This window comes from Dendrobates tinctorius, unplaced genomic scaffold (assembly GCF_039654945.1).
Source record: "Dendrobates tinctorius isolate UK_male_01 unplaced genomic scaffold, ASM3965494v1 ptg000016l, whole genome shotgun sequence".
In the NCBI taxonomy this organism is placed as follows: domain Eukaryota; kingdom Metazoa; phylum Chordata; class Amphibia; order Anura; family Dendrobatidae; genus Dendrobates; species Dendrobates tinctorius.
In genome coordinates, this window is record NW_027361684.1 from 32,757,437 (window position 1) to 32,784,854 (window position 27,418).

The 27,418-nt window shown below is 41.6% G+C and overlaps 1 protein-coding gene across 1 annotated transcript in view; it reads left to right on the forward strand.

The window, feature by feature from the left end:
- The window catches only part of CUX1 (cut like homeobox 1), a 441,317-nt gene extending 415,105 nt beyond the window's left edge, over nt 1-26,212 (forward strand). Inside the window, exons 17-23 of the mRNA XM_073565623.1 lie at nt 1,535-1,641; nt 4,020-4,136; nt 5,381-5,464; nt 10,919-10,975; nt 14,639-14,719; nt 16,670-16,734; nt 24,037-26,212. Of these exons, the coding sequence (XP_073421724.1) occupies nt 1,535-1,641; nt 4,020-4,136; nt 5,381-5,464; nt 10,919-10,975; nt 14,639-14,719; nt 16,670-16,734; nt 24,037-24,100 (575 nt within the window). The 3' untranslated portion in view covers nt 24,101-26,212. The remainder of the gene's footprint in view (nt 1-1,534; nt 1,642-4,019; nt 4,137-5,380; nt 5,465-10,918; nt 10,976-14,638; nt 14,720-16,669; nt 16,735-24,036) is intronic.
- The last annotated feature ends 1,206 nt before the right edge of the window (nt 26,213-27,418 follow it).

The following is a 27,418-nucleotide window of genomic DNA, read 5'->3' on the forward strand; positions in this document are numbered from 1 at the left end:
AGGGTTAAGTTCACATTTGGAGAGCATGTTGTTGTTCTGAATCCCTCATACAGGGGTCTAGCGGAGATCTGTTGTCATTTCCAATGTTGTGAAGGCAATGGCAGTGTTACTTGATATGCCGTTCTTGACTTTAAAAGTGACACAATTGCAAATTGAACCGGTCATTGAGAAACTGGGCAGCAGTGTGAACAGAGTCTAAGGTTACATTCACACATCCAATTCTGATTTTTGACATCCATCAAAATTCCCCCCCCCCCACGCATGTGAAAAATGTGGGGAATTCAGTTTGCATTCATCTAGAAGAACATTAGCAGTGGTGAAAAGATCCACCTTGGTTTTGTCATATGAGTATTGGGCACAAAGAACGATAAGCGAGTGTACTCCAATATAGCTATGTTTGACCTTGTTAATTGCGGGACAAGTTGTAGTTTTGAGTGACACCATATATTGTACTTAAAAAAAAAAAAAAAGCTTCCAAGCTGGGTGAAGTTATAAAACAAAAAAAACGCCATTTTGGGGAAATTCCAATATTATTTTGATAATGATCAACATGATTTTCCATTATGAAGATTTTTTTTTTTTAATAATTTAGCTGTAAAAAGGGCTTTTCTGATTAAAACCAGCTATTCCCCGGATGTGGAACGGTGGGTGTCTGACCGCTGGGACTGGCACTAATCGGCATAACGGGGAACGTTTATCCCTGTATTCATACCGCTGCATATGTGCGACTTGCGCTCCATTGATCCATCGTAGGGTTACTGAACTCTGTGCTCAACTTTATTCCAGCAGCCCCAAAGGGAGTAAATGGAGTGGCTGTCAGGCATCTGACCTGCCACACCATCTTGTAATGGGGTATAAAGGTTCCTCGACTTGCTGATCAGTGTGAAGCCCGGTGTTGAGAAACCCATCAATGTTGCTGATGGGAGCTGGAACTGTCACACCAAATAACTGTGATAGTTAAATATTGCTGTCAGAGATTGACAGTGGCATCTAAGTTGTTAAACAGCAGCAATAGGGACTAAGTCTGGTTGCTGCTGTTAGAGACAAATGCTGGCTGTATAACGCAGGTGGATCCCATTGTGCATGGAGTGGCCTCCTGCACCACAACAGTCGCCATAATTTACGCCACAAAAGTGGTCAACCCCAGTGTTGATGAATTACCTCCAATATCTTCATTACAATACTGTATCTAATAGGAGTCATGTTGTCATCAGTGACTTCATGCTTTAGGCCTGATAAATCCAATTGATCCTATTATAACATAACAGATATTATCAATTTTTGTTTATATTTTTAATGTATATGAAATTTTTTTTTAGATTACTTCTGGTAGTGCCTTTTAAGGTTTTTTGTCACTAGGATAGACTTACCGCAGTGTGCAGCATGTAAAACAGAGGCTTAACTACTGTGCTCTGACTCTACCAGGACAGTGGTCAGCGCTTGTATTTTCATTGTCGGGGCGAAAACAACCCATGAAACAGCCTGTAATTATTATTCTGTTATCATGTCATTTATACTTCTTTTATAATGGCAGGTTATTCCGCTAGTAATCCAATCCCTGAAGGACAGATGGACTCTCTGCTATCAATCATATCAAGTCAACGAGAGCGTTTCCGAGCTAGAAACCAGGAACTGGAAGCTGTAAGTCGCCTCCTACATCCATTTATGTGGACTGGGCAATATTTTAGTTGTTTGCAGGGAATAGAGATGCCTCCTAGAAGTCTGAAGTTTTAAATGAACAGTAAAGAATGAAATAATGCAAATAGTCCAGAATCTCACTGGTCCACGCTATGTGAGGGTTTCTTTGTGTTTTGTACTTTAATAATTTTCCTTTACATTTCGGTAATCATGAGTTGGAATAGCTAATTAGTGCCCTGGCATAGGGCTGTCATTTGATTGTAGACTGAGCTACTCTTTCGGCTATCTTATATTTTTGCTTCCACGCATCGTCTGTGTGAATAGGCTGGACAGTGGTGTACGTAGAAGCTCTTGGGCCCAGCCCAGCCAACTTTTATTGCATTAATATATACAAGATACAAAATCACTTGCAGCGTGCAGGAGTCATATCATACAGCAAAGATAACATAGGTTGCAACAAAGGAAGCTTGTACAGAACAATAACAGCCCAACATACCCTTCAACCTACAAACCTCTGGTATGTGACCAAAGGAAGACTCAGCCTTCTGATCAAAGTAACTCTGTCTTATTTTGTCAGGGATGACCTATTAGTCTTTGTAGACTGGAGAACTCATCCAGTTCCCTCATTATTTTTCAACGTTAGCTTACGCCCCTTTCTTTATGGAAAGGTTTCTTTCTAGCAGAATTTTAGCTCCCAGTCCCTGAATCACTTCTGCAATACTTTGAGGAACATCTTCCAGTACTTGGCTAGAGCCATCTTTACATGATCTAATATTCTAGCTACCGCGAGCCCAGCTCCCAGTATTCCACATGTACCTCATCAGACTAACATTGTGTCCAATGAAATCTGAATGTCATGTACTCTAATAATTAAATCCTTCTTCTCAACCCATAATTCTCTCATCTGGGAAGAGCTTTGACCTCCTCTGTTCTATATTTATGGAAGCCAGACTTGGAGATTTTAGTATTTCACCTCAAGCTTCAGGCGAGATTGGACCCAAGTCTGCCTCCCATTTTCCTCTAACTATATCCATGGGGTCCCCTACAAACTCCATCAATAGCCTCTTATAGACCATAGAGAATCAAGCCTTTTGTCTCCTTCCACAGACTGGATGCTCCATTCATGGAGATACTGAGGTAAACCACTCTCTTCTGGTCATAAGTAGCATGTATCCATTGTAGGAACTTTAAACTATGTTGTCAAGTAGCCCTGAGACACAAAACCGTCCAAGAGTTTACTTGAAAAACAAAACAATTGCATCTGTATGACACTTAAATCCAATTTGCATAATAATTTGGAACTGGGTTTGGTAGCAACAAATGAACCAGTGCTTTATAGGACTGATCATGAAAAGATAATTGCAGTGTTATGGTCTCTCATTAAATTATAACAGTGGCCACATATAGGTAACAGATTTCTTCCTTTTGAAGAGGAGCTATTTTGCTGATGTTTCCAAGAGATCATTGTCTTAGAGACTCAAACACTAGGTGGATCTACTTAGAGCTTTCTCATCTCGGCAAGTTATCACCTTTCCACAGGATAGGTGATAGCTGGTTGATTGCTGGGGCTCTGCCACATCTGACCCCCACTGATCCCGAGAATGGAGATCTGAAATACCCCATTAGAAAGCAGTGATGTCCATGCCCACACAACACCACTCTCATCATTGGCTGTGTGGTGTAGATGGACAATAACTTGCTGATTGTTAGAAGGTCCAACCACTTGGACCCCCACTGATCCCAAGAATTGGACTCTGAAATGCCCCATTAGAAAGGAATGGCGGCCATGCCCACAGAACACCACTCTCATCATTGGCTGTGTGGTGTACATGGACAACAAATTGGTGATTGTTAGAAGGTCCAACCACTTGGACCCCACTGATCCCGAGAATAGAGATCTGAAATGCCACATTAGAAAGGAGTGGCGGCCATGCACACACAACACCACTCGCATCATTCGCTGTGTGGTGTACATGGACAAAAACTTGCTGATTGTTAGAAGGTCCAACCACTTGGACCCCACCGATCCCGAGAATTGGAGCGCACCCTGCTAACTGTCTATGTGCATAGGTGATAACTTGCTGAGTTGGAAGAACCCTTTTGAGAAGAATAAGCGCATTTCTCTAGACTCGTACTGAGAAAATCTTTTCTTTCAATAATTTCTAACTTCAGTTTAGCTGAAGGTAGAAATTAATCAAATTTGGTTCTAAATAGGTCATGTCCAACAAAAAAATACCCTTTTCGGAACATAAAGGTACTTGTATTATTGCTAGTACTATGAGTTCTGCATTACCATTCTATAGAAATGGCACGTGCCAGATTACAGGAATTATTTTGTCAGTTTCCTTTCTTAACTGTTTTGTTTTGTCTGTACTAAATAGGAAAATCGGATGATGCATCACACAATGAGGGCGCTTCAAAGTGAGCTGGATAACCTGAGAGCTGACAACATAAAGCTGTATGAAAAGATTAAATTCCTGCAAAGTTATGCCGGCAAAGTAAGGATTTGTCTGATTTTTCCGATTTCCAGAATAATCTCAGAGCAGGAACCTTTTACATGACGTCTCAGGACTGTTACTACAACGGATGGATCATCTGTCTCTGTCCGCCATGAACACTCAGCCATGTTTTAGAACTAAATAGATATTTCCTCTAAGTCCAAAGAGCCACGTAATCCTGTGTGTAGACTGTATCTGCTCGGCCTTTCCAAGCTTAATCCCCTTAATCATTACCTGAGGATCTTAGGGTCATAATGACAAAACAGGTCAGTGAGTTAATATGACCCGATATAAAGCCATGACACAATTTCATTTTGCTTCCTCTGCTCGGGTAGTTCTTTAGATCTGTTTTTTATACCATGTTTGTCTTTTATTAGAGAAGTTAGAACTGGAAATAAAACCTCTCCAGATCACAAATCCATGACGCTGAATGATGTAAAATAACCCTGCAATGTAAAATACAAAAATATTTTTGCTACGCCACCTGAAAGCGGCATAATGTACAGACAGAAACCCTGATTACAGTGATGTATCACGTACTGTACTATTTATTTGCTGCAAAGCTGATTGCTGAGCTGTCTATAACCCACCCACACCACTGATTAGCAGCTTTCAGTGTACACTGTGCATAGGCAGAAAGCTGCCAATCAGTGGTGTGGGTGGAGTTGGACTATCTGGTAGCAAGCGTACTAGTCTTCTAATGATGATCTCCTGCTGCCAAACACAACACTAGAATCAGGCTCTCTGTCTCTACATTATGTTCCTCTCAGATGGGTTGGCAGAAAAGTGGGGACAGATTTCCTTGAAGCCACTATTCTGAGGCAGTGTAAAAAGATGGTGTGTCATCATAAAAGCTTGCTCACACCATTGTACTCTGTCTACGTACAGTTTTCACGCTAATATGACGTTATGAATAGTTTTGTTCCTTTAACTATCCTCCTTTTTAAGTATATGCCGTAATTAGCAAAAGAAATATCTGACACCTTTAGGTTCACACTACTAATAATTGATAATAGGTTGCGCTCAATCCCTTTTTAGTTGATCTGTCATGTAGCAGAATGTATGTTGGGGTTAATTCCGGTCAATAATTCTTTAGCAGTGACTAAGGATTGGTAGTTCGAATATTGCTTAACTGGAGTGATTGTGACTTATGAGGAGAATGGATGGATAATGTTACTGGACTTTCATTTGGATGCACGTATTTTAATTGAAGTACAATGAACCTTTTTATTTTCCTTCACCAGGGGAGTAAGAGTGATGACACCGAGCTTCGTTACTCCTCCCAATATGAAGAACGACTTGACCCATTCTCCTCATTTAGCAGGAAGGTAAGTTCTCTGGTCAGCTATCGGTGCGCATCAATTTTGAATTTTCATACATCATATTTCCCAAAAACTTTGTGTCTGGTTAGGATTTTGGCTCAGACATTTGGTGTCGGTAAATATTTATCTCCTGATGAATACTTCTTGGTCAACTTAAATCAGAGCCAACGGGAATTTCTCACAAGCCATTGTGGCTGGACGGTTCTACCTGTAGTAGACACTTCAGACATGGCCATATCGGCTAATTCTGTGGATACTTATAGACCAGGGAGCTGTAAAAGGACGTGCGTGGGTGGCACATTGTGAGGAGAGTCCTGTTAGTCAATGGACTGAGTGCTCTGAGTGATATCTAGATGGTGGTAGGAGTACCTGCTGCTATTCTGCTTTATGAACGTCTTAGATGACCACTTATTAATGGATTGTCCCACCAAGAATATCCTTTTATGGCCTATTTATATCATTTAGTGGGTCTCAGGAGACCTCTCCTATGAGCCAGAAACTGGAGCCAATAACAGACAGCAGCCCATGCTTTAGAGGAGATAGACCACCCATGAGCAACCATTCTTCTGAATTGTGACCATGTAGTATTTCAAGGGGCGTGCACATCTTTTGTCTGCAGCAGTATACCATTCCTCTGCCTCCCAGCTACCTGGTTCCTTGGGAGCCTTGCTCTACTGAAGGCTGATAGTTCAGACGAGCAGTATGGTCATGCTGTAGATCTGAACTGCCTACTCTCCGGTGCTACAACAGATGCAGCTTTGCCTTTACAGCATAGGAGCCAGCTTCAGAGCTCCGCAAAGTTTATGGCAAAAGTCTTGCAATCGTGCGCTCCCTACATTGTAATATCATTGCTTTCAACCAGCTTCCTGACATTGTGTAGCAGAGGTCTATTTAAGGTGATTATAGGCATCATATTTAATTTCATTCTTCATCACCTCATGTTTTATGCCCATTTAAATGTCAGTCAAGGTTATTTCAGGACGATAATATTCATGTATGTGATCACTACTAAACCTACACATAAAATAACGTTATTAATTTTTAATACTTGTGTTTTGATGTTTGATTGCGCAGGCCGAGTTCTGAAATGTAAGCAGAAGTTTATAGATCTTTTTCCACAATAATAAGCGTGCAGATTTACTTAGTGGTCTCAGTGTTTCTAACATAAAACCACAGGATGTTTCCAAAAACATTTTTGATGGAATGTGTTTCCGAGATTTGTGTATACAGAAGGCATTTGTCTCTCCATACGCTGTATAAAAGCTTTTCCTTTACCATTTATTGCCCTTTATTGATTGTTGCACTTAAATTGGTATTTACTAATTTTCTCAATCAACCAATGAATTTTCTAAACCCAACCTGGCACAAACTCAGCCTTTGAAACTACCGCTGGTATATTAGGGGAAAATCTACTTGTGGCTTGCCGCACCATCAAGAAGGAAGAACAGTGAACTCTAGTTTGTCTTTTTTTCCTTCCCCGTGTACTCCGAACAGAAGAAGCCTTTTTACTTCTAGTTCATAATAAAAAAAAAATCTAAACTCCATTATGAACGTCCTGTTATTTCATAATGTATAAAATCTTTTGTTGCTGTTAATGATCTCTATCAAACATCATAGTTTCATACCTCTTCACTGACGGACAAGTTCGCGCGTTGCAGTTTTGATGAGTGGAGTCTAAAGGAAGAAGTATAATTAATAACTTTACTTTTTTAGGATCCACTTTGTTTTTGCCAATAGACCTATAAGATCATTTATCAAGGAATTGTATTTGTGTCCAAAAATCAGCTGAATTAAAGAGGTTGTACAACATTCCAAAAAAAAAAAAACTACTATGCAGGTAGACTTTTACGCCTGAGGAAGCCACAAGCTTAGTGGCGATATTTTCTTTGATATTGTAGACCATATTATCAGGGGCAGGATTACAATGACGGGTAACACCTCTATACACGGCTGGTAACCTAGGATCCACCAATCACAATAGGCGATGTCACAGCAGACCCTTCTCCACTATATCTTCACAATGACCTTTGCCCTTTGCAGGGTATCATTAGGCACGTCAATGCAAAAGATAGGGTCGGAGTCAGACCAATGTGGCTTAGTACATGTGTTATTTCTTGAAGCAACAGGAAGTAAAGGTCTCAGAAGCCCCTGTGATTAGTATGAAAATTGCAAGATTTTTTTTTTAATACAGGTTGTGCTATCTAAAAAAAAAAAGATAAACATTTTTAAAAAATACCTTTTTTTTAGCAAAAAGACAGAAAAAGGTTGAACTTGAGTGACTTAGGTCTTTTTTCAACCTGTGTAACGATGTTAAAATACATGTAACACAAGTGAATAGGGTTGAGGCGCAATATCACATACAGACTGTGCATAGGATCGATGCTGTTTCTGGAAGAAAGCACCCTTGTATTTTTAATACTGCACAACACCTTTAAGCAGCAGACACTAAAATATTAGTGACTATGTAATCCACAGCAAACATCAACCATGGTTAAAGGGGTATTTCGGTTAAAGGAATAATTTGGTTGGAAGAAGTCAATATCTATCTGCAAGATAGGTGTGATATCTTCTACAATTGTGTGGCCTGACCCTTGGTGCTCCCACCTATCTCCAGGATGGGGCACTTTCACCCCAAATAGGATGGAGCGGCAGTGGTCCACATGTTTGACCAATATTTCCATTAATTCAATTGCCACGCCATTCATTCTCTATGGGAGTGCTGCAGAAAGCTGAATACAGCTCTCTGGTAGTCCCATAGGAATGAATCAGGCAGTAGTCAAGCATGAGCACAGCCTCTCTGTTCTAAAGAGTGTAATAGTGCCCTCTTATAGCGATTGGTAGGCCCCACTGTGGAGGATGTCACCAATCTTTTTGATAGGTGACAACTTCTTCCATCTTGATACCCCCTTTCATATTGAACTCTGGTTGTTTTGGGAAGCAGGAAACCTTTTTTGAGGGATTTCTGATACATTGGGTCCTCTAGTACTAATTGTGGTTTTGTTTCTGTTTATTTCTATCCACTTAGTATACTGAAAGCTATTCGTTATTATTTCCATAATTGCCTAAACTCTATGTATTTTTTGTCAGCTTTCTTGAAACTAGAAGTTCTGTAGGGTTTATGTGACAGAATGACCCCCCAATCCATGCGTGATATAGCTGATAGACCTGAATGCACAGAAATTCAGTGCTGATTCTGAGGGGCCTTATCAGGTAGCCCCATGACAACATCATAATAGGCCCAGGGCCCTTCCTGAGCTTGGCTGCCGGTATCTGAATGTACTCGGTCTGCTGATGTCATCTCCGTTCACAATAACACACAATACCTCCTTTGATTAACTCAATTAAGTTCCTTTCAGGCTTTTTCTTTTGATAAATTTGCAAAGTATAATTTTTTTGTAGAGAAACCAATTATTAAGCACACAGAACAACATGAATAACGTTAAACAGGCCCTTGACCTATGTAATAATGACAGCGCTGATACCCACTTATGTTCATGATTCAGTTTGAACCATAAATCAAGATTGATGGCAGAGGCATTACTAGGGCAAAAAAAGATTTTGTTTTGCCATCACCCTCCCCAAAAATGTAACACAATAGATAACACAGAGATAAGTCTGTGTATAGGTAATTTAGTAGCTGGTGCCTGCAGTCCTATGTATCACTAGATATAGCACAGTAATAACTCTCAGGGGACAGATAAAGTTAAAAATGTTGGCTGTTTCCTGCAGTCCTATGTAATACCACATATACCACACAGGTAACAATGTGAGTAGAGATAATGTAGTAATGTCACCTGCAGTCCTATGTAACACTACAGATAGCACAGTGATAACTCTCTGGAGAGACATAAAGTTAAATGTTTGGGCTGTTTCCTGCAGTCCTATGTAACAAGTAGTTTACAACTGCAGTCCTGTGTACCATCACGAACATAGCATCATGATAACTCTGTACAGATAATGTAGAATTACCTGCAGTCCTATGTAGCACCGCTGTGCTACTGACTATTACACATTTACCTCTACTTTCATTTCTTATCTTAAAATCTATAGGTTTTCCTACCTGCCTAGTATAAGGGATATTAAGGGAAGGCAGGGTTAGTCTTTATTGAGTGGGAGAGCCAAAAAATCGTACTCCTTAGAGTGCCAACCTCCGCAGTTAGGCAGGAGTCAGGTAGGGCTATTGTAGGGACCTTCATGGTATCTTGTAGTTGACTTTGGTCTATGCTATGTTGTCTATGTTATGATGCTTTACTGATTGGTATAATTATTTTATGCAATTTGATTATTACTCTGGGTTGGTGTTTTTTAATATTAACTGATAAAAACGTTTTTTAACGGATTACATGCACACACGAGATTACCATACTTATTCCCTAGTCTCCAGACAAACTTTTCACAATGTTGCCGAAATATCCAAACACTTCCCTGAAATTGATGTTGTCTGGATGAGAGGATATATTGCTCTGAAAACCTCCATACAATGCTCGGCAATGTGTAAGATGTGTAAGGTGCTTATGCCATAGGCACTAATGCAATTCCATGCCATCAGAGATGCCGGCTTTAGAGACATAAAATATGGTCAAAAGCTGTTTCGTGGGAAACCCCTTAAAATAAAAGGGGGCACTCCCTCCAATTGGAGAAAGATTCAGTCTCCAGAAGAGACCAGACTTCTTTACCATGAGAACTGTTGATCTGTGGAATACTCTACCTGAGCTCTTACTATGGCACTGCCCTGTATAGACCGGAATCCACACCTGTAATATCAAGTTCTGCCAAAAAAACATTGTGTTATCCTCTTGTGTGAAGTTATTCTATTATTCCGTTCAACTGGACCCGAGTTTTCCTGGTTTCCTGCATAGCTAGTAGATGCTCAATTCTAAGACCAGCCGTTATAGTGCCCATAGGGATTGTTTTCCAGCTTTTTACACACACTGCATGGCATTAAGAGAGAAATGCATCTAATATGAATTACAAAATTGTACTTATTTTTTTTCCATCCTGCCATAAATATAAGGATCTTTGCATACTTCTCGAACAACCTGTGTACTGACATCAAAGGGACATCTTTGAGAGCGTAAAAGGGTTGGCAGGAATTAGGAAACCTTTTTTTTCCATACACGGGGCAATTCTTGTCCATGGGCTACATGACGCCAAGCTGCAATGCCGAACACATCCATGGGCAACAGTGGCAATATCAATACCAGTTCAGTGCCAGACATTGCCCATGGACAGGTGACGCACTGTTTATGGGAAAATAAGAGAAAAAAAATCTTTTATTTCCTATTTAGACAACCCTGTGCAATTTCTAGTTCTTTATTCTATTTTGAGGGGCTATCCGTTCACCTTTATAATGCCTCCTACACCAGATCCTGAGTTCTTTCCTTCCTTACCTGCTGCAGTTCTTTCCCGTACAGAAGTTTCTGTAGCTGAAACTTTTAACTGTTTGCTTTCATATTGCAGGAACGCCAAAGAAAGTATCTCAGCTTAAGTCCATGGGATAAAGCAACCCTTAGCATGGTGAGTACTTCTACTTGTGTAGATCAGACAGTCATTTGAGGACTTTTCATCATTCACACAATATATTTAAATGATAAGAGACCTACAGGAGCTTAGCAAGATGTATTACCTTATATTTTGTGTGGGGAAAAAAACAAACTTTTTCATCAGAAACATCCCCTTCCAGATTATTGCCACAACATCCTTCACTTGATCACCAACATATCTGATAGGAAACCACACGAGAGGGAGCCGGTGGGGATACGGATATTCCCCCACCGTCACCAATCTGTGATGGAGCTTACACAGTCACAGCTCTCTAGCTCACCCTTGCCCTCAGGTCAGTCAAGGAACTGCACCTAGGATAAGTTGTCGCCAGAGAGGCTGCTCTGTCACGTACTGGCACTCAACAGTGAGGGCGGTATATATATCACCAGTCCCAGGCTGGGAATATATATATATATATATATATATAAACCTATATACGGTATATATATATATATAAACCTCCGGTCTGTCACTGCCAGAATCCCCCAATAACACCAGAACGGTATGCTGTCACCAGTTCCTCGTTAGATATAAGCATGGTCTGTTAGTAAGCTTATATCAGTTCAGAAACCAACCCCAGGTAGCGTATATGTACTAGTCAAACTCACGGACGTGGGAAATCGTATTTCTAGATTTAAAAAAAGCAGCCCAAAATTAATTGATATTTTAATTGCCGAAAGGTGCACTAGATACTATAAATATATACAGAGTAATATAAAGATAATACAGCCAGAAGTACAGATATAAGTAGGGTACCGGTTGGGGATAGCAGTTAGCTGTATGTGTCACGTTACCGTTTCTTATAAATTGTGGATGGAGAGAAGCTCTCGTATCCACAGGCACCTTCTTAGTTTCTGGTCTGTCTCCACGCGTGACGTGGCTTCCTTGGTAGAACAATGACAAAGGCTAAAGGTGTATTGCTAGCTTTAAACCCTTAGCTCGCCCCCTCACATATTTGCTACCGCCCCTCTGGGTTGGACTGAATTCCCTTGACTTCCTAGCTGAAGTAAGTCCTAATATCTAGGATAGGTCATAACTTTCTAGCAGGAGGTCCAAACCGGACGACTGACATCTCAACGGGTTCGTTGCAGCTGGACCGATATGAAGAGCCCAAACGGGTTGGCTAAGTGGTTCTAGAGAGCCAGTCTCGATAGCTCGGTATCCAAGACCGCTAGAGAAAGATGAGATGCAGGGGTGTGTGCAGAGGGCTCCCATGGTCCTGGTGGTATATTGGACTTAACCCTGAGATACACAGTATTCTCATAATTCATCTCTAGATGTTGGTGACACTCAGTCTAGAGCTTTCCCTTGATAGCTAGTTGATGTTTTCCGCCTTGCCCAAAAGACAGCAGGGGGTCCCAGCTCTGCTCCTCCTCGTCTTCATTAACATGTGTCCTCTAATTCTCTGGCCAAATGGCGAAGTTGTGTTCTTTTGGGGATTTGTGTACAGTACTTATCCCAATAAGGGGGGCCACTTCAGGAGTGGAGGAAGATCTCTATATAATATATTGGGCCTGAATTAATAAATCCAAAATGGAGTCTCCTTCGTCCCTCACAATATCTGAATCCCATTACCATAAGCAAGAGTCTGGATTTGGTCTATGTAATACATAGGTAGGAAGTGAAGTAAAGGGGTACTCAGAGAATGAGATAAAATGGCATCCCTGATATAATTCAAACTGCAGACCATCCTGGTCATTTGCTAGTATGGGCTGCAGACCAAAGACATATAGCTCCTGAGACCTGCGTCTCAACTGAGAAGAATTGTATCACACATACCTAAGTCAGCTGCCATGAACACAGCTGTCATGTAAAGACAGTGTTATCTGTTTTCTCGTTGGGCGCAGTTAGTCTCTGTAGTAAGGCAATGCTATAAAACTTCCAGACTGACAGAGGAAGATGAAGCACAATGTGAGTTAAAACCTTTTTATTCATATATTGCAGCCGTGCTCCTGACTGGGTATGTGAGAAACAGCTCTTGTCAGCTGAGACTCCGGTGTTTAAATGGACCTTAAGATGAGTGCTCTCATAGGCAGTGACTGGTGTAGGACAACATTTTTAAACACTGTCAGGGTTTTAACTGTCAAGGATCTTGGGATCTGTTAGGTTATGGAAGCCTGCACGTGTGCATAAGCTAGCTAAGAAAGGATGACTTCCGTGTCCTGTGCATGGAGGGTCTAAGACGTATGGACCATGGAATTATGGAGAATGTGGCATATCCTAGCATCCAAGGAGGAATGCCATACAAGAATTATGTCTGCCTTCCACCCTCTGGGAAAGGAAGAGATAGAGAATATAGGTATTAATTATCCAATATGTCTTGAAAGATGTCCATTGGACGTCAAATATTCTCAAATACATCTGAGGAGGTTTGATCGGCTCAAAGTGGCCGAGAGTCTGGTAGGACCCAAAGTAAAGCCAACAATTTTCATTCTTTTGTGGACTATACAAAATTTGGGTTTCATAGGAGCTTACAGTCAAATATCCTGATCAGCATGGCTGCTTGATGATATTTCCTAATCTCAGGCTGAATAGCCCATCAAGATTTAGGCTTAGATAAGGTATGGTATTCTGTCTAGATTTCACCAAAGAGCTTTGTTATGTTGTGTTTAAGTATACGGAGTACAAATAGGGCATAATTAGAACTGCCTAAATAGAAAGCAAAAATCAATATAAATATAAAAGAAGATAAAACAAGATGACATCTATTATTGTATTGAATTAGTAATAGTACACTGTAAAAGATGGAGGGAATTTAGCGAGTGAAAGATGTCAATGAGGACCTGGGCTCCCAACTGAAGTAGTTTGCTATTAAAATAATTTTTTCAGTTTGGATTGTGTACAAAGGTGAATTAAAATGTTTTGTACTATACATTTAGAATAATTTGCCCTGAAGTTACTTAATTGTCAAGAGATGGAGAGTTCTTTAGTCATGGATGGGAGTGAAATTTGTGGTTGTGTGATATATGAGTAACTCCATGTATAGGGCAGCCTAGTTTTGCCTCCTCTTAACCTGGACCTCACTAATAGGTGATCTATGATGATCACGAATTAGAGTGGTCACAGAGGGCAACCTTGGCGGGTACCATTACCGATACTGAATGTCGCCAACAGTAGCCTATTAACCCTTACTGTAGCTGAAGTGTTCAGATTTTAGTTTATATTTATTATAAGTATTTCGTATATCTGCAAGGAGTTTGTATGTTCTCCCCGTGTTTGTGTGGGTGTCCTCCAATTTCCTCCCACAATCCAAAAACATACTGATCGAGAATATAGATTGTGAGTCCCAGTAGGGACAGAGGTGACCGTATCGGTAAAAAGCTGCGGAATACGGTGGCATTCTATAATTGAGTAAAATAAATTAAAAAAAATCTATCGATTTACCTTTTCTGGGGTGTTGGTAGCTAGATCTGAGGATATCTGTGGATAGGTGTGAAATGAGAGCAGTATACTAGAGGTCGCCTGCTGATGATGAGATAATACTAGAACAGTGCAGAGGATGGGCGTCATCATCCACTCTCCCATACACCCTCATAGTACAGAATATGCGGAGGTGAGGGGTAATGCAGCAGCTTACCTGTCTACACTGTGTAACGGTCATGTAATTATAGCCTTTTTTTCTTTAATTTTCAATAGGGACGGCTCATCCTGTCGAATAAGATGGCTCGCACAATTGCGTTTTTCTATACTCTCTTCCTGCATTGTCTGGTGTTCCTGGTAAGTAACAGAAAGTATTCTCACGTTCCTGGTAATAAACAATGATACTAATATTGATGCTTTCTTCTTAGTGAAGGTATGTGTGGCAGATCTTTCCCTAGTGGTTTAGGTACCTTGTTCTTTATGATCATTCTGTGCTTTTTGTAAAATCAATTATTAAATGCACTGACTTCTTTGTCAGCTTACAGTGGGTGGGCACTTATGTACAGCAATTAATCCTAAAGGGTCTCTGTCAGCACAAAACAACTGTTCAGACCAAGTTCAGGGGCTCATAGGGGCATAAAAAACATATTTTTTGTTTCCTGATCCACTGCTGTGATTGCCAGAATTTTTTTTTCATTCAGATATTCTAATGAGGTGCCCAGACCACCCTGGGCGTGGTCAAGTAGTTTAGTGCCTTTCCCCCCAGTGCACCCTGGGCATGGCCAAGCAGCTCGGTGCCTTTCCCCCCCCAATGCATCCTGGGCGTGGCCAAGCATCTCAGTGTCTTTCCCCCCAGTGCACCCTGGGCATAGCCAAAAAGCTCAGTTCCTTTCCCCCCCAGTGCACCCTGGGCATGTACTAGAAGCTCAGATCCTTTCACCCCAGTGCACCCTGGGCATGGCCAAGTAGCTCAGTGCCTCCCCCCCCAGTGCACCCTGGGCATGGATAAGCAGCTCATTGCCTTTCCCCCCAGTGCACCCTGGATGTGGCCAAGTAGCTCAGTGCCTTTCCCCTCCAGTGCACCCTGGGCATAGCCAAGCAGCTCAGTTCCTTTCCCCCCCCAGTGCACCCTGGGCATGTACTAGAAGCTCAGTTCCTTTCACCCCAGTGCACCCTGGGCATGGCCAAGTAGCTCAGTACCTTCCCCTCCCCAGTGCACCCTGGGCATGGATAAGCAGCTCATTGCCTTTCCCCCCAGTGCACCCTGGGTGTGGCCAAGTAGCTCAGTGCCTTTCCCCCCCAGTGCACCCTGGGCATAGCCAAGCAGCTCAGTTCCTTTCCCCCCCAGTGCACCTTCGGCATGTACTAGAAGCTCAGTTCCTTTCACCCCAGTGTGCACCCTGGGCATGGCCAAGTAGCTCAGTGCCTCCCCCCCCCAGTGCACCCTGGGCATGGATAAGCAGCTCATTGTCTTTCCCCCCAGTGCACCCTGGGCGTGGCCAAGCAGCTCAGTGCCTTTCCTCCTTCTTGTTTGTCATCTATCTCCACCTCCCTTTTTCTTGACTGACAGCTCTGGTTTTATAAAGAAGGGTAGAGGTGACCTAAAAAAAAACTTTTTATCTAGTAGAGTGGAGAATTATACTCACAGTGAAGCCATTAAATTACAGGCAATTATATAATAATCACAGCCAAAGGCAGTGACTATTTTATTAAGATCTTTTTTAGAGATACGCTTTAATAATTATTGTCTTCATACAAGGAAAGGAACAGGTTTGTTGCGGTTACACAGTCTAATCTTGACTGCTCTTAAAGGATGCTGAGTCAATAATGGGGGATAAGGAGGGTGCCCCTATGTATAAGTCACAGTTGTGAGGTGAAGCAGATAAAAAGATGGAAACCGGAACCTCAGAATGACACTTTGCCAGAGACATCCATCGGCCATCCCACATTGCCTACTGCCTTTAGATCCCCTTTGGATAATAAAGCCCCCCCATACACATAGACTAAAGGCGGCCAAACGACAGGATATGCTGACATTCTAGTGTGCATGGGAGCGACGGACAGATTATTGTTAGGGAAGGTAAGGATCCAGCAAGTCTGGTTTTGGACTGCTGATCCTTCTTCCTGAGATAAGCTGCCGCCAGAGATGTCTGGCAGCTGCTATTTCATAGAGAACATGGGAGCACTTAGCCTAGCGAGCACTCCTGTACATAAGAGAGACTGTTGACTGAGGTGTTTGGAGGGCTTAAGGGTTTAATTGTTACATTAACACTGAATACAAATAAACATTATCTATGTATTTATTAGGTCTTGTACAAAACCGCTTGGAGTGAAAGTGTGGGAAGAGATTGTGCCGCCTATTGTGCAAAGAAGTAAGTAAATGGCACTCTGCGGAGCTCAGTGTTATTGCTTTTGGTTTTGCATCTAGAAAATTTGCTTATACAGGTATAGACAGATATAGAATTATACATTTTAGTCTGTATTAATTTTACTCTTTGCTGCATCCTTGTAACAATCTTGCATAACTGGCAGAGGCTAATATGGTTATCCTCATAGTCTGTGATGGCCTGACAGCCTAGCTGACCTACAGTACATATGTTATGACATAAAGAATGTATATCACAATAGCTACTTTAAAGGGAATATGCCATCAGGTTTTTCTATATAATCTGAGAGCAGCATGATATAAGGGCTTAGATTGTGATTCCAGCAATGTGTCACTTACTGGACTGCTTGGTGCAGCTTTGATAAAATCACTGTTTTCTCTCCTGTAGATGAAGCAGTGCTCTGAATGCTGAGTCCTGTATGATCCCGCCCATACCACTGATTGGCAGCTTTCCGTGTATACTATACATTCTCAGCTAGCTGCCAATCAGTGGTGGTGGCGGGTTAACACAAATTAGCTGGTCTACCTTGCATGAGACAGATAGGGTACTGTTACACCTAGCGATGCACCAGCGATCCCGACCAGCGATATGACGCGGTCAGGATCGCTGGTGCATCGCTAGGTGGTCGCTAGTGAGCTGCCACACAGGCAGATCTCACCAGCGACATCGCTGGGGACGGGGGTCGCTACTTACCTGTCAGACGCGGCGATCCTGACGTCCTCCCACCCGGCTCCACGCGTTGCTCGTCGGCGCCACAGGAGGCCCAGCAGGAAGTGACCGACGAGAAATGGTCCAGGAGCTTCTCGCGCGATCAGCGATAACCAGCGTGGGAGCCGGTCGGAGGTAAGTATCACATGCAGCGATATCGCTGGCAATATCGCTGCAATGTCACAAACTCGGTGACTTTACAGCGATATTGCTAGCGATATCGCAGTGTGTAACGGGGGCTTTAGTCCTGCAGTGACAATCTCCTGCTGATAAAACACTAATTGTATTGAAACTACATCAATCTGCCAAGCAAGTGACACACACCTGGAATCAGGGTCATTGCTGCTCTCAGATTAAGTAGCAAAAATCTGCTGACAGACTCCCTTTAATATAGGTTTTTGGATATTAAAAGTAGGATAACCTGCAGCTAAGACACAATATCAAGGCCCATTGTTCACAGATTCCATGTATTCGGTCTCCATACCTTTACACTGGGAAGGTATGAACATTACAATTAGGGACATGAGATGGATCCTATGAAGTATATGCTGTAAGTACGGTAATGAGGGGTTTCCTAGCACAGGACAGTACTCGTGTCATCATGTTACAACTGATACTGAGATGAAGTGCTTCCTTACATTTCCCACTTAAAATGTTCGGGCATCCAAAAAAAAGTAGGCTTTACAAACAATTTACTCTTATTTTTGGACATTTATGCTGCTGAAAATATATATATAAAAAAAAAAACTAGAAACAAATAAATATGGAGCAGAGGATTGTGTCTCCATTACAGCCCAGAACATTAACCTAGAGCATTATACCAGCCTATCCTTGTAAATGTACATTACACTGAAACCCTATACATGTGCGATAGTCAGATACTGAAGCTTCAAACAATATGTGATGTCAGACAAGGAATCTGGGACTATGGACGTGGATTGCTCTTCTCAGTCACTGCGGTTAGCGCCCCTCGTAAATACAGTAGATATATGTCCCGATAGAATCTTAAAGTTCTGTTTGGAGCCATTTAAATATCATATTAGAAAATTACATTTTGAGCAATTTTCCAATATAATATTGGGAACAGAATCATTTACAAGTAGAAACATTTTTGATAATTGAACGGGACCATCTAATTCTCCTCAGAATACACATGTCATTTATAGCACCATTTTCTCGGGGATTGGCATTTGCACAGGATGTCATAAAGCGTATCATGACATACACTTAAGATTGATGCCGCTAGAATGATGGGCAGCATAATCAGACAATGCCCGCGTTATTGCCACTGTGTGTGTTTTACTCTGAACTCGTATAACTAGTCTGGCGGGGCAGGGAGAAGTCGGTGGGGGACATGCCTCAGACTAGCCATCCAAGACATAAAGGCCCCAATTCATCAACATCTGCAATTTTCTTGCCGGTCTTGAAGAGGGGGCATGGTGGAGTCTTGATTCATGAAGAGGTTATTGCCTCTTCATGAATCTGGAGTGTCTGACCACTGGCGTGCACCACACCAGAAATCTTACTCTAGTCTGGGACTGGAGTGAGATTTCTTGCATACAGAACGCCACAGCATAAATTAGATGAGCTGTGGCATCAAGCTCCTGTCCCACCCCAGCTCCGACCATTTGGGCGGAGTTGGAAGACACTGGCATAAACACAACAAAAGTCACAAAATTTTACCGCAACTCCCGAGTTGTGCCAAAAGCTTGCAACTTTTCAAAGCTTTTATGCAACTTTTGTTTTACATAAAAGCTTTGATAATTCGGGGCCATAGTAGCCGACCGGCTGTTCAGAGTAAGTTTTCTCCGAAGCACTGCAGCGTTGCAGAGCAAATCACAAACTGCTGCAATAACACAGCCAGTGTCTGATTATGCTGCCTGTGGTTTAGGCAGCATGAAACTCATTTCACAATCCCATTAAAGAGCCAGAATCACACAATACAGGATGCCCTCACTGGCATATATATTCTGCTTAGGTTTTTAGGCCCTCACCTGGCATCACATGTAGTCGGTGGAGGGGAAATAAAAACAAAAAAGCGGCATACTCTAGGGTGCAATACGCTCGTATGTTTGTACATGAATTACAAGGTAAACTGGTAAGCCAAAGGAAATAAAATACATGGTTGTGGTAAAATTAGGCACAGCTTTGTGTTGTACCTGGCTGAGTTTGCTGCAGCCCCCGATGGAGAACAGCTACGGCACCAGTCAGAAGAGACACTAATTTCTCTTGGGTGGATTAAATGTTAGCAGTGATACTGGATCTGGAAGACTGCAAAGACCAAGATTTTAACCCTTCCCAATGACGCCTATCTTTTGCCTAATAACACTCAACACACATCATGAATTCCTTCGTTGGACTTGGGTCTGCCACAAATTTTATTTCAAATTCGACCATTAATCCAGTTGAAGTTGTAACTTATCACCGCGGTTGAAGCAATATGCAAATCACCGGACTCCTGGTGAGAAGGTCTGCCGTCAAGTCCACCACTTTATCTCCATAGTAATCATCAGCGTCCAAGGAGGAGTCTGTGTTTGCCTACATGGAGCTCTGACCTCCACCCAACAAAAGCTTCACCTCTAGTCCATTTTCCAAACCTCACAGAAAATGTGTAGGCCAACTTTGCTTTAATGCCTCTTGAGCCGCTAATTACCTAAATTCTTCTCTCATGGGCAACAGGAATCTAAAAAGACAAAACCACTAAATAAAGAGGCTTGTAACCTGTGATAACTAATGATTTTCACAGACCTAAAAACCTAAGAAATAGACAGGTCACCTTAATGGCTCCAGTAAGCTACTATCAAACCTGATGACCACGCAGACCTGAAAATAGCTTTTTAGAAACATCTGACCTTTCCCTCCATGGCACATGGAGACTACCTCCTGGTGACTTATGCTGAGAAACTACCACAATCCCATTTACCTCCAAATGCTTTTCTCCCCAGTTTCAAGCTGACCATATCTCAGCCAACTCACACAATTCACTCCACACCTAGGCGGCACGGTGGCTCAGTGGTTAGCACTGTAGCCTTGCAGCGCTGGGGTCCTGGGTTCAAATCACACCAAGGAGAACATCTGCAAGGAGCTTTTACGTTCTCCCTGTGTTTGCGTGGGTTTCCTCTGGGTACTCCGGTTTCCTCCCACATTCCAAAGACATACTGATAGGGAATCTAGATTGTGAGCCCCATCGGGGACAGTGCCAAGCGCTGTGGAATTAATGGTGCTATATAAATGAGTAAAATGAACATCTGACAATGCTATTTTTATTGGCAAGTGATGTCAGGAATTCTTTACCAATCCCCATAGGTTGCCGTTGGCACAGTAAACCATCTGGCCATCATTTCTGACAGTAGCTCACAAATCTTCTGCCACAGAAACTAAAAAAAAAAGTCAGTAATTATGTCATCTACATCAGCAACATGGCACAAACTAAACTAAATATTATATTTCACATACAACACAAAATTGTGCAACAATGACCAAACTGGAAGCGAGGAGAAAGGTTATACATTAAGGCAACATCAGACTGTCAGTGCAGTCATAAACTCGGCTAACTTCCAAAATTCTGCCTCTAAACTCAACTGAAGCTATAGAAATGCCCCAATACACAACACAACTTCTGAAGATTTACCCCAAAACTTAATGAAACTGGATTCATCAGCAGCCACTGTGACCATTACACTGGAGGAGGAAAGAACTTTTAACACCCAAGTCCAAGTGAGCTTTTAGAGATCTGGTCAAGTGAATGCAATATTCAGGTGAAATAGTTCACTAAAATATAATAAAAAGACAACAAAAACCACATAAAAAATGATCTGCATATCTCAATGAATAGGGGCCGATGCAAGATATACGATTGTTCCGTTGTTGTAATGTCTACTTAAGTCTACAATCTATAAGCTCAAGGAAAACCATGAAGATCGAAATGTTGCTGTTTTTTCACATTTGGAGGAGTGAAAACATTTTTTTTTTTGTACTTTTCCACTATTCGATGAGCGCAGTCATTACTCTATGTTGGCTGGATATTTGCACCACGTGGATTCTTGTGCAGTTTCTTGACTTTGTCGCTCTTGTTGCCCAGAGAGTGCTGCAAATATCTCTCATTTTCTGAAAAGCTGTATGAACAGGTAGCCTTTAAAATCCAGACACTGATGGTAATCTGATCTATCTTTGGTTTTATACCAACTACTTCTGTTAATAACCAATCTCGACACCGCTTTGCTTCCAAGATCAGAACCTTCAGGTTTTATAACTGTCTTGACCTACTTATATTTCTCCATTAAAAGTCATTTGAAACCCCCATTACTGTTCAGGGAAGGCTAAGGGTGTATGTACACATTGGCTTATAGATGCCTGTGCACCCCCATAGTTTTTGAAGCAGAAGACGCTTCAGGAAAACGCGAGCCGTGTTTTTCCTGAAGTATCTTTTTTTTTTTTCGTTTTTGTGTTTCGTTTTTGTTTTTTCCATTTTCCATATAAAATAGTGGCAGCCTAAAAGCAGATGTCACCTGAAGAATGGTCAGGTTACTTATTTTAGTCGCTTCTCCTCTTTCGAAGTCTGCAGCAGTTAAAAAAAAGTTACAAAAGACTGAACATGAACATATATACAACAAGTTGTTTCGGCTGGTGGAGTCCACGTGAAAATAGACACCACGTGCACGTACCCTAAAAGTAGAAACCCTTCTCAAGATCCAAATGCTTGTAAAGCTTATCACAGGGCAACCTAAAATGCACCAATAAACCTACAGATAAAAAGCTTTATTCTATAGAGCCCGGGTACTGGGTTCAAATCCCAATCTCACCTAGGACAACATCTGCAAGGAGTTTGTATGTTCTTCCCATGTTTGTGTGGGTTTCCTCCAGGTTCTCCGGTTTCCTCCCATATTCCAAAGACATACTGATAGGGAATGTATATTGTGAGCCCCAATGGGTACAGTGATGTTAGGTCTGTAAAGCACTGTGGAATTAATGGAGCTAAGTGAATAAAATAAATAACATATAGTGGGCATGAGTTTTCATGAAATCACCTCCACTTTGCTTGAACTGTCAAATGCAGATTTTCCACATAAAAAATTCAGGAAAAAAATAGAAATATTTTTCAATATCTTTGTTTTTCACACTGTGTTTAACATTATGATTAAACTACAATATTATATAATGAAAATGACATTTAAAGGGAATCTGTCACCCCATTTTTGGCTTATAAGCTGTGGTCACCACCATCAGGGGCTTATCTACAGCATTCTGCAATGCTGTAGATAAGCCCCCGATGCAGCCTGAAAGATAAGAAAAACTAGTTAGACTATACTCACCCGGAGATCCGATCCGGTCCAGCACGGGCAGCACGGTGGCTCAGTGGTTAGCGCTGCAGCCTTGCAGCGCTGGGGTCCTGGGTTCGAATCCCACCAAGGACAACATCTGCAAGGAGTTTGTATGTTCTCCCCGTGTTTGCGTGGGTTTCTTCCGGGCACTCCGGTTTCCTCCCACACTCCAAAGACATACTGATAGGGAATTTAGATTGTGAGCCCCATCGGGGACAGTGATGAAAATGTGTGCAAACTGTAAAGCGCTGCGGAATATGTTAGCGCTATATAAAAAAAATAAAGAAAAAAAATAAAGATGGGTGTCATGGTCCGGTGTGGTGGGTGTCGCGGTCCGGTCCGGGGCCTCCCATCTTCTAGAGATGACGTCGACCTTCTTACTTCTGCGGTTCCTGCGCAGGCATACTTTATGTGCCCTGTTGAGGGCAGAGCAGAGTACTGCAGTGCGCAGGTGCCGGACCCCTCTGACCTTTCCGGCGCCTGCGCACTGCAGTACTTTACTCTGCCCTCAACAGGGCAAAGAAAGTACGCCTGCGCAGGAGCCGCGGCAGAAGTAAGGAGGACGACGTCATCTCTAGAACATGGGAGGCGCCGGACCGGACCGCGACACCCACCGCACCTGACCACGCCCCTGGTAAGTATAATCTAACTCCTTTTTCTTATCTTTCAGGTTACATCGAGGACTTATCTACAGCATTACAGAATTCTGTAGATAAGCCCCTGATGGCGGTGGCCGCAGCTTATAGGCCAAAAATGGGGTGACAGATTCCCTTTAAGCATGATGTGGTACAGGCACAGCCTCGTAGAAAAGTAAAAGTCCTTTCATACGGGAGGGGTGCACGACTGAAAACCTGAGAGCAAATGGATTACTATACTAAATTGCCTTTATTCATGGCAAGCAGCGACATGGCATTTACGGTAATCAATATCTCCCAAATCCCGAGTATTGTGCGTACACCTTGTTGTAGTGAAAGTATCCACCCAGAACTAATTATGTGAAATTGCACAAGCGAAAGTCGCTGGCTTTGTTTTTAACTAAAAAAGCGGAGGTGTCAGAAGCCGACCTGGCAGCATGAATTTATTAACGTGTCGCATACACCAATATCAATTTATTACTACATAATGGCCTAAATGTATTATTTTGTAATTTTTTTTTGTAAAATAGAAACACATGAGCGTTTTTCTGCTATTACATTGTCATTTTAATTACATCGGAAAATAGCCTGCAGTAATCCTCTACTTGATCTTTCACTTTTAGATACTCCGACCACTTGCACAAATTCCATGAGAACGGAGAGAACGGAGCCATGTGGCAGGAGTAGAGAATCTTCAAGACGGGGGCGTCTTAATCCCCCTAGGACCAAATGACCGGATGTATTTTTATAGGCTGCTTTCCCTGATCCATGCATTATGCACAGCTGCTTGACCTAGACTAGCTTTACAATAGAGGAAAGTGGCAGACACAGGAGCGGAGAAAATGGACTTCTTATACATATTTAACAAGGCGACTATCCATTTATCCTTTGCTCTCACTTGGTACTAAGTCAATAGCAGGATTTCACTAGGAGGCTCTTCTTATGATTTTTAGCGTCCCTTGGATTGAAAACATGGCATAAAAGCCAGTCTGCAGTTTGTGTTCAGCTGTTGTACGGCAGTAGACGATCAGCACTACACATGTTTGTATTGTCAGAGACACCATTCATGGGGATTGCATATTGCCAGCCTATTATGTATGACATAGTGGAAAGTGTTAGAACTTTTAATAATGATATGATAAAGCCAACACATAATGTATATCATGAGAATGAAGACTATGCAATTTCCCATATCTTAAATTCCAGCATTATAAGTAAGATGTATGCGCCTGCCATGGACCCTTAGTATCTATTGATAGTACGCAGTCCGCAGTTGTGTTCATTTTTTTTAAAGATGGCACAATGCAGCTGTAAATGCCGCTGTTCTGAACCTGGCATTGTTTTTTGTCGCTGCACCTTTCTTGTGTTATATGGCCCCCTATTCCCAGTTTGTAAACCTTTACTTTTTAGCCTAGAGGGCGTGCTCCTCAACCTGTCTCTATGCGAGTCTTCAGGAGGACCACGCCCATTTGACTAGTAAGACCAGATTTATACACAGTGAAGATAGGCCATATTTTGGGAATGTAGAGATACAGGAACAAAAGGAAAAAAAAACTCCAGAGTCGGAGGAACACCAGCATTTACACCTGGTAAAAAATTATATTTATGGCAATTGATAGGTCCTCCTTAAGTAAAGGGGTTGTACCAAGTTGATCATGATAGCGGCTAACTTCCTGATTGCCGTAGGGGACCTCATCACGAGAAGCGAAGCTCCATGTGAATGAAGTGGCACTCGATCATGTGCACATCCACTCCATTCATTCTTAATGTGAGTGCCGAAGACCCGCTGAACGCTGTGCTCGGCTCTCTGTGGTAGCCCTATACAGTATAAATGGAGAATAGGTGAGCGTTATTTCATTTCATTCACATGGGGTTCTTCAGAGCCCCTTTTATCGGTTCCTGTGTCTGCCATAACAAAACATGTCAAGTACAATTACCCAGGAATTGTAAGCCTGAAACTCTACTTACCATCTCGGATACCCTCCGTGACAATTTATCATTTTAGAGACCTGCTCTTTACTGGTGACAAAACATTGACAGGGTCATGTTTAATTGGGTGGGGTATAGTAAGACGATAATTGATAGCATGGTTCATTAGTAAAAGTTTATCAATAGCGGACTTCTCTCCTAATAGAGAAATAATCAATAATTAGTCAGATGGATGATTTTCTTTCTTGCATGTTTGGGACAGGTTTTAATTAAAATCCAAATCAATGTCTTCTATAAATGCAAATTAGTTATCTTATTTTCTCATAAATCACTTTTTCAATTAACTAACAGAATATCATATATTTACAGTATATGTCTAAACCATAGCTTCACATGTAGGTGACTTTACCATAGAGATATCATAAGACATATTGGAGCAGGGTAGCGAATATGCAGCATTACATTAATCATACAGATATGACTTGTCTCTGTTAATGCTCATGTACATTACGGATACGTATGGAATGCAGTTGGCTATAGGTTCGTTTTAGGTTTCTTTAAATTTGATTGTTTGTTTTTTCTTGATAATATGTACTTTTCAGTACTGATGACAAGCCCTCCTGCTGTAAGACATTGAAGTAGATTTACAAGAAAGACGATATGTCTCACCTCCCTAACTGCATGTCGATATTAGCAATCAATAATCTGATATTTCTGGTTTGCTCAAATAAAACATAATTTAAGATGAAATATGATGTTATTTGGAAAATTAAAATTAAGGAAACGTACAAATTATTGGAAATAATGACACTTTTTCAGTTGTTTTTTTTTTTTTTTTTAAATATAATAAAGTTTGGGTTTGGAAGCTGCTATCTTGTCCTACTTTTACTTACCGTGAGATTTATTATTGTTCATTATTTTGTGTTAACTGCAATTATTTTCAGTTATACCTAAAGGGATTGTCTCATGAGGACAACTCTTATGCATAGCAGAAGCCAAATATTACATTGTTGCCCAATCATTTGAATGTAATACTACATTTGTTCTAGAGAAAAATATAAGTGCTGATAACAAGGTGAGCTGCATCCAAAACGCTGCTATTCCTGATCGTGGGCACGTACCCTAAATGATTTTAATGTATTTGTTTATACAATATGCAACCATCTCAATGTACTGTATCTTCTGTGATGGATTTTTAGCCTTACTCCCCTGCCTCCTGCTTGTAATAAGTGTATCCCTGGCAGCCATTGCAATAGAAAGCAGTGGAGACAAGCGAAAGCTGTATGTCAAAGACAAACACCGGAGATTCTACAAAAAGAAATGTATAATTAATGTTGTTTGGGGGAGTTTTAATCACTTATCACAATCTTTTATTTAGGGTATGTTCCCAGAGGACTCTTCAGATATGGAACCATCATAATGGAGAAGATGCTGACTTGCTTCACATTTCACCCTTTTCTTTGGGACACGCTTTTCATCCACATGTTATAAAAGAAAAGATGATTCATTAGAACAGCATAGAATGAAAAACAAGATATAGAAATAACACTAAATAGAGGGTGGAAGGGTGGGAAGGCACTAGGTGCAAAAAAACAAACCTTTTTTATGTCACCAAAATATAATCTTTTATTAGATATGCGTTAAAAAAAATCTAAAACTACTGTTGCCAATGATAAATGAATTACTGTGTCAGAGGAATAATGTAACGTAAATGCCGCCATCCCCACATGGCAGTCCTCCTTTCCCCATTCAGGGACGCAGACATACCGCCGCAGCCGCGCAGTCACCTCCCCGTCTGGTGTCGTGTCTCATGCTTGTGCATGCTGCACTTCCTGGCAGCGCACCTAGTGTGCATGTGTGCACTCCCATGTTCTTAAAGGGGCCAATAGCTGGGAGGCATTTAGTATGTGAGTACACCTACAAGAAGGATCATAGCCAATTGCTGTGAGGCATCATGTATATAAGGCTCCCACCCCTATATGGAGTCACCGAAGCAACAGCATTTATTAGTGTGTAGTTTTTCCTGCTAGTGAGTTGTTAGGTCCCCTAGTCCTTGCGTAGCCAGTGTTCTGAAAC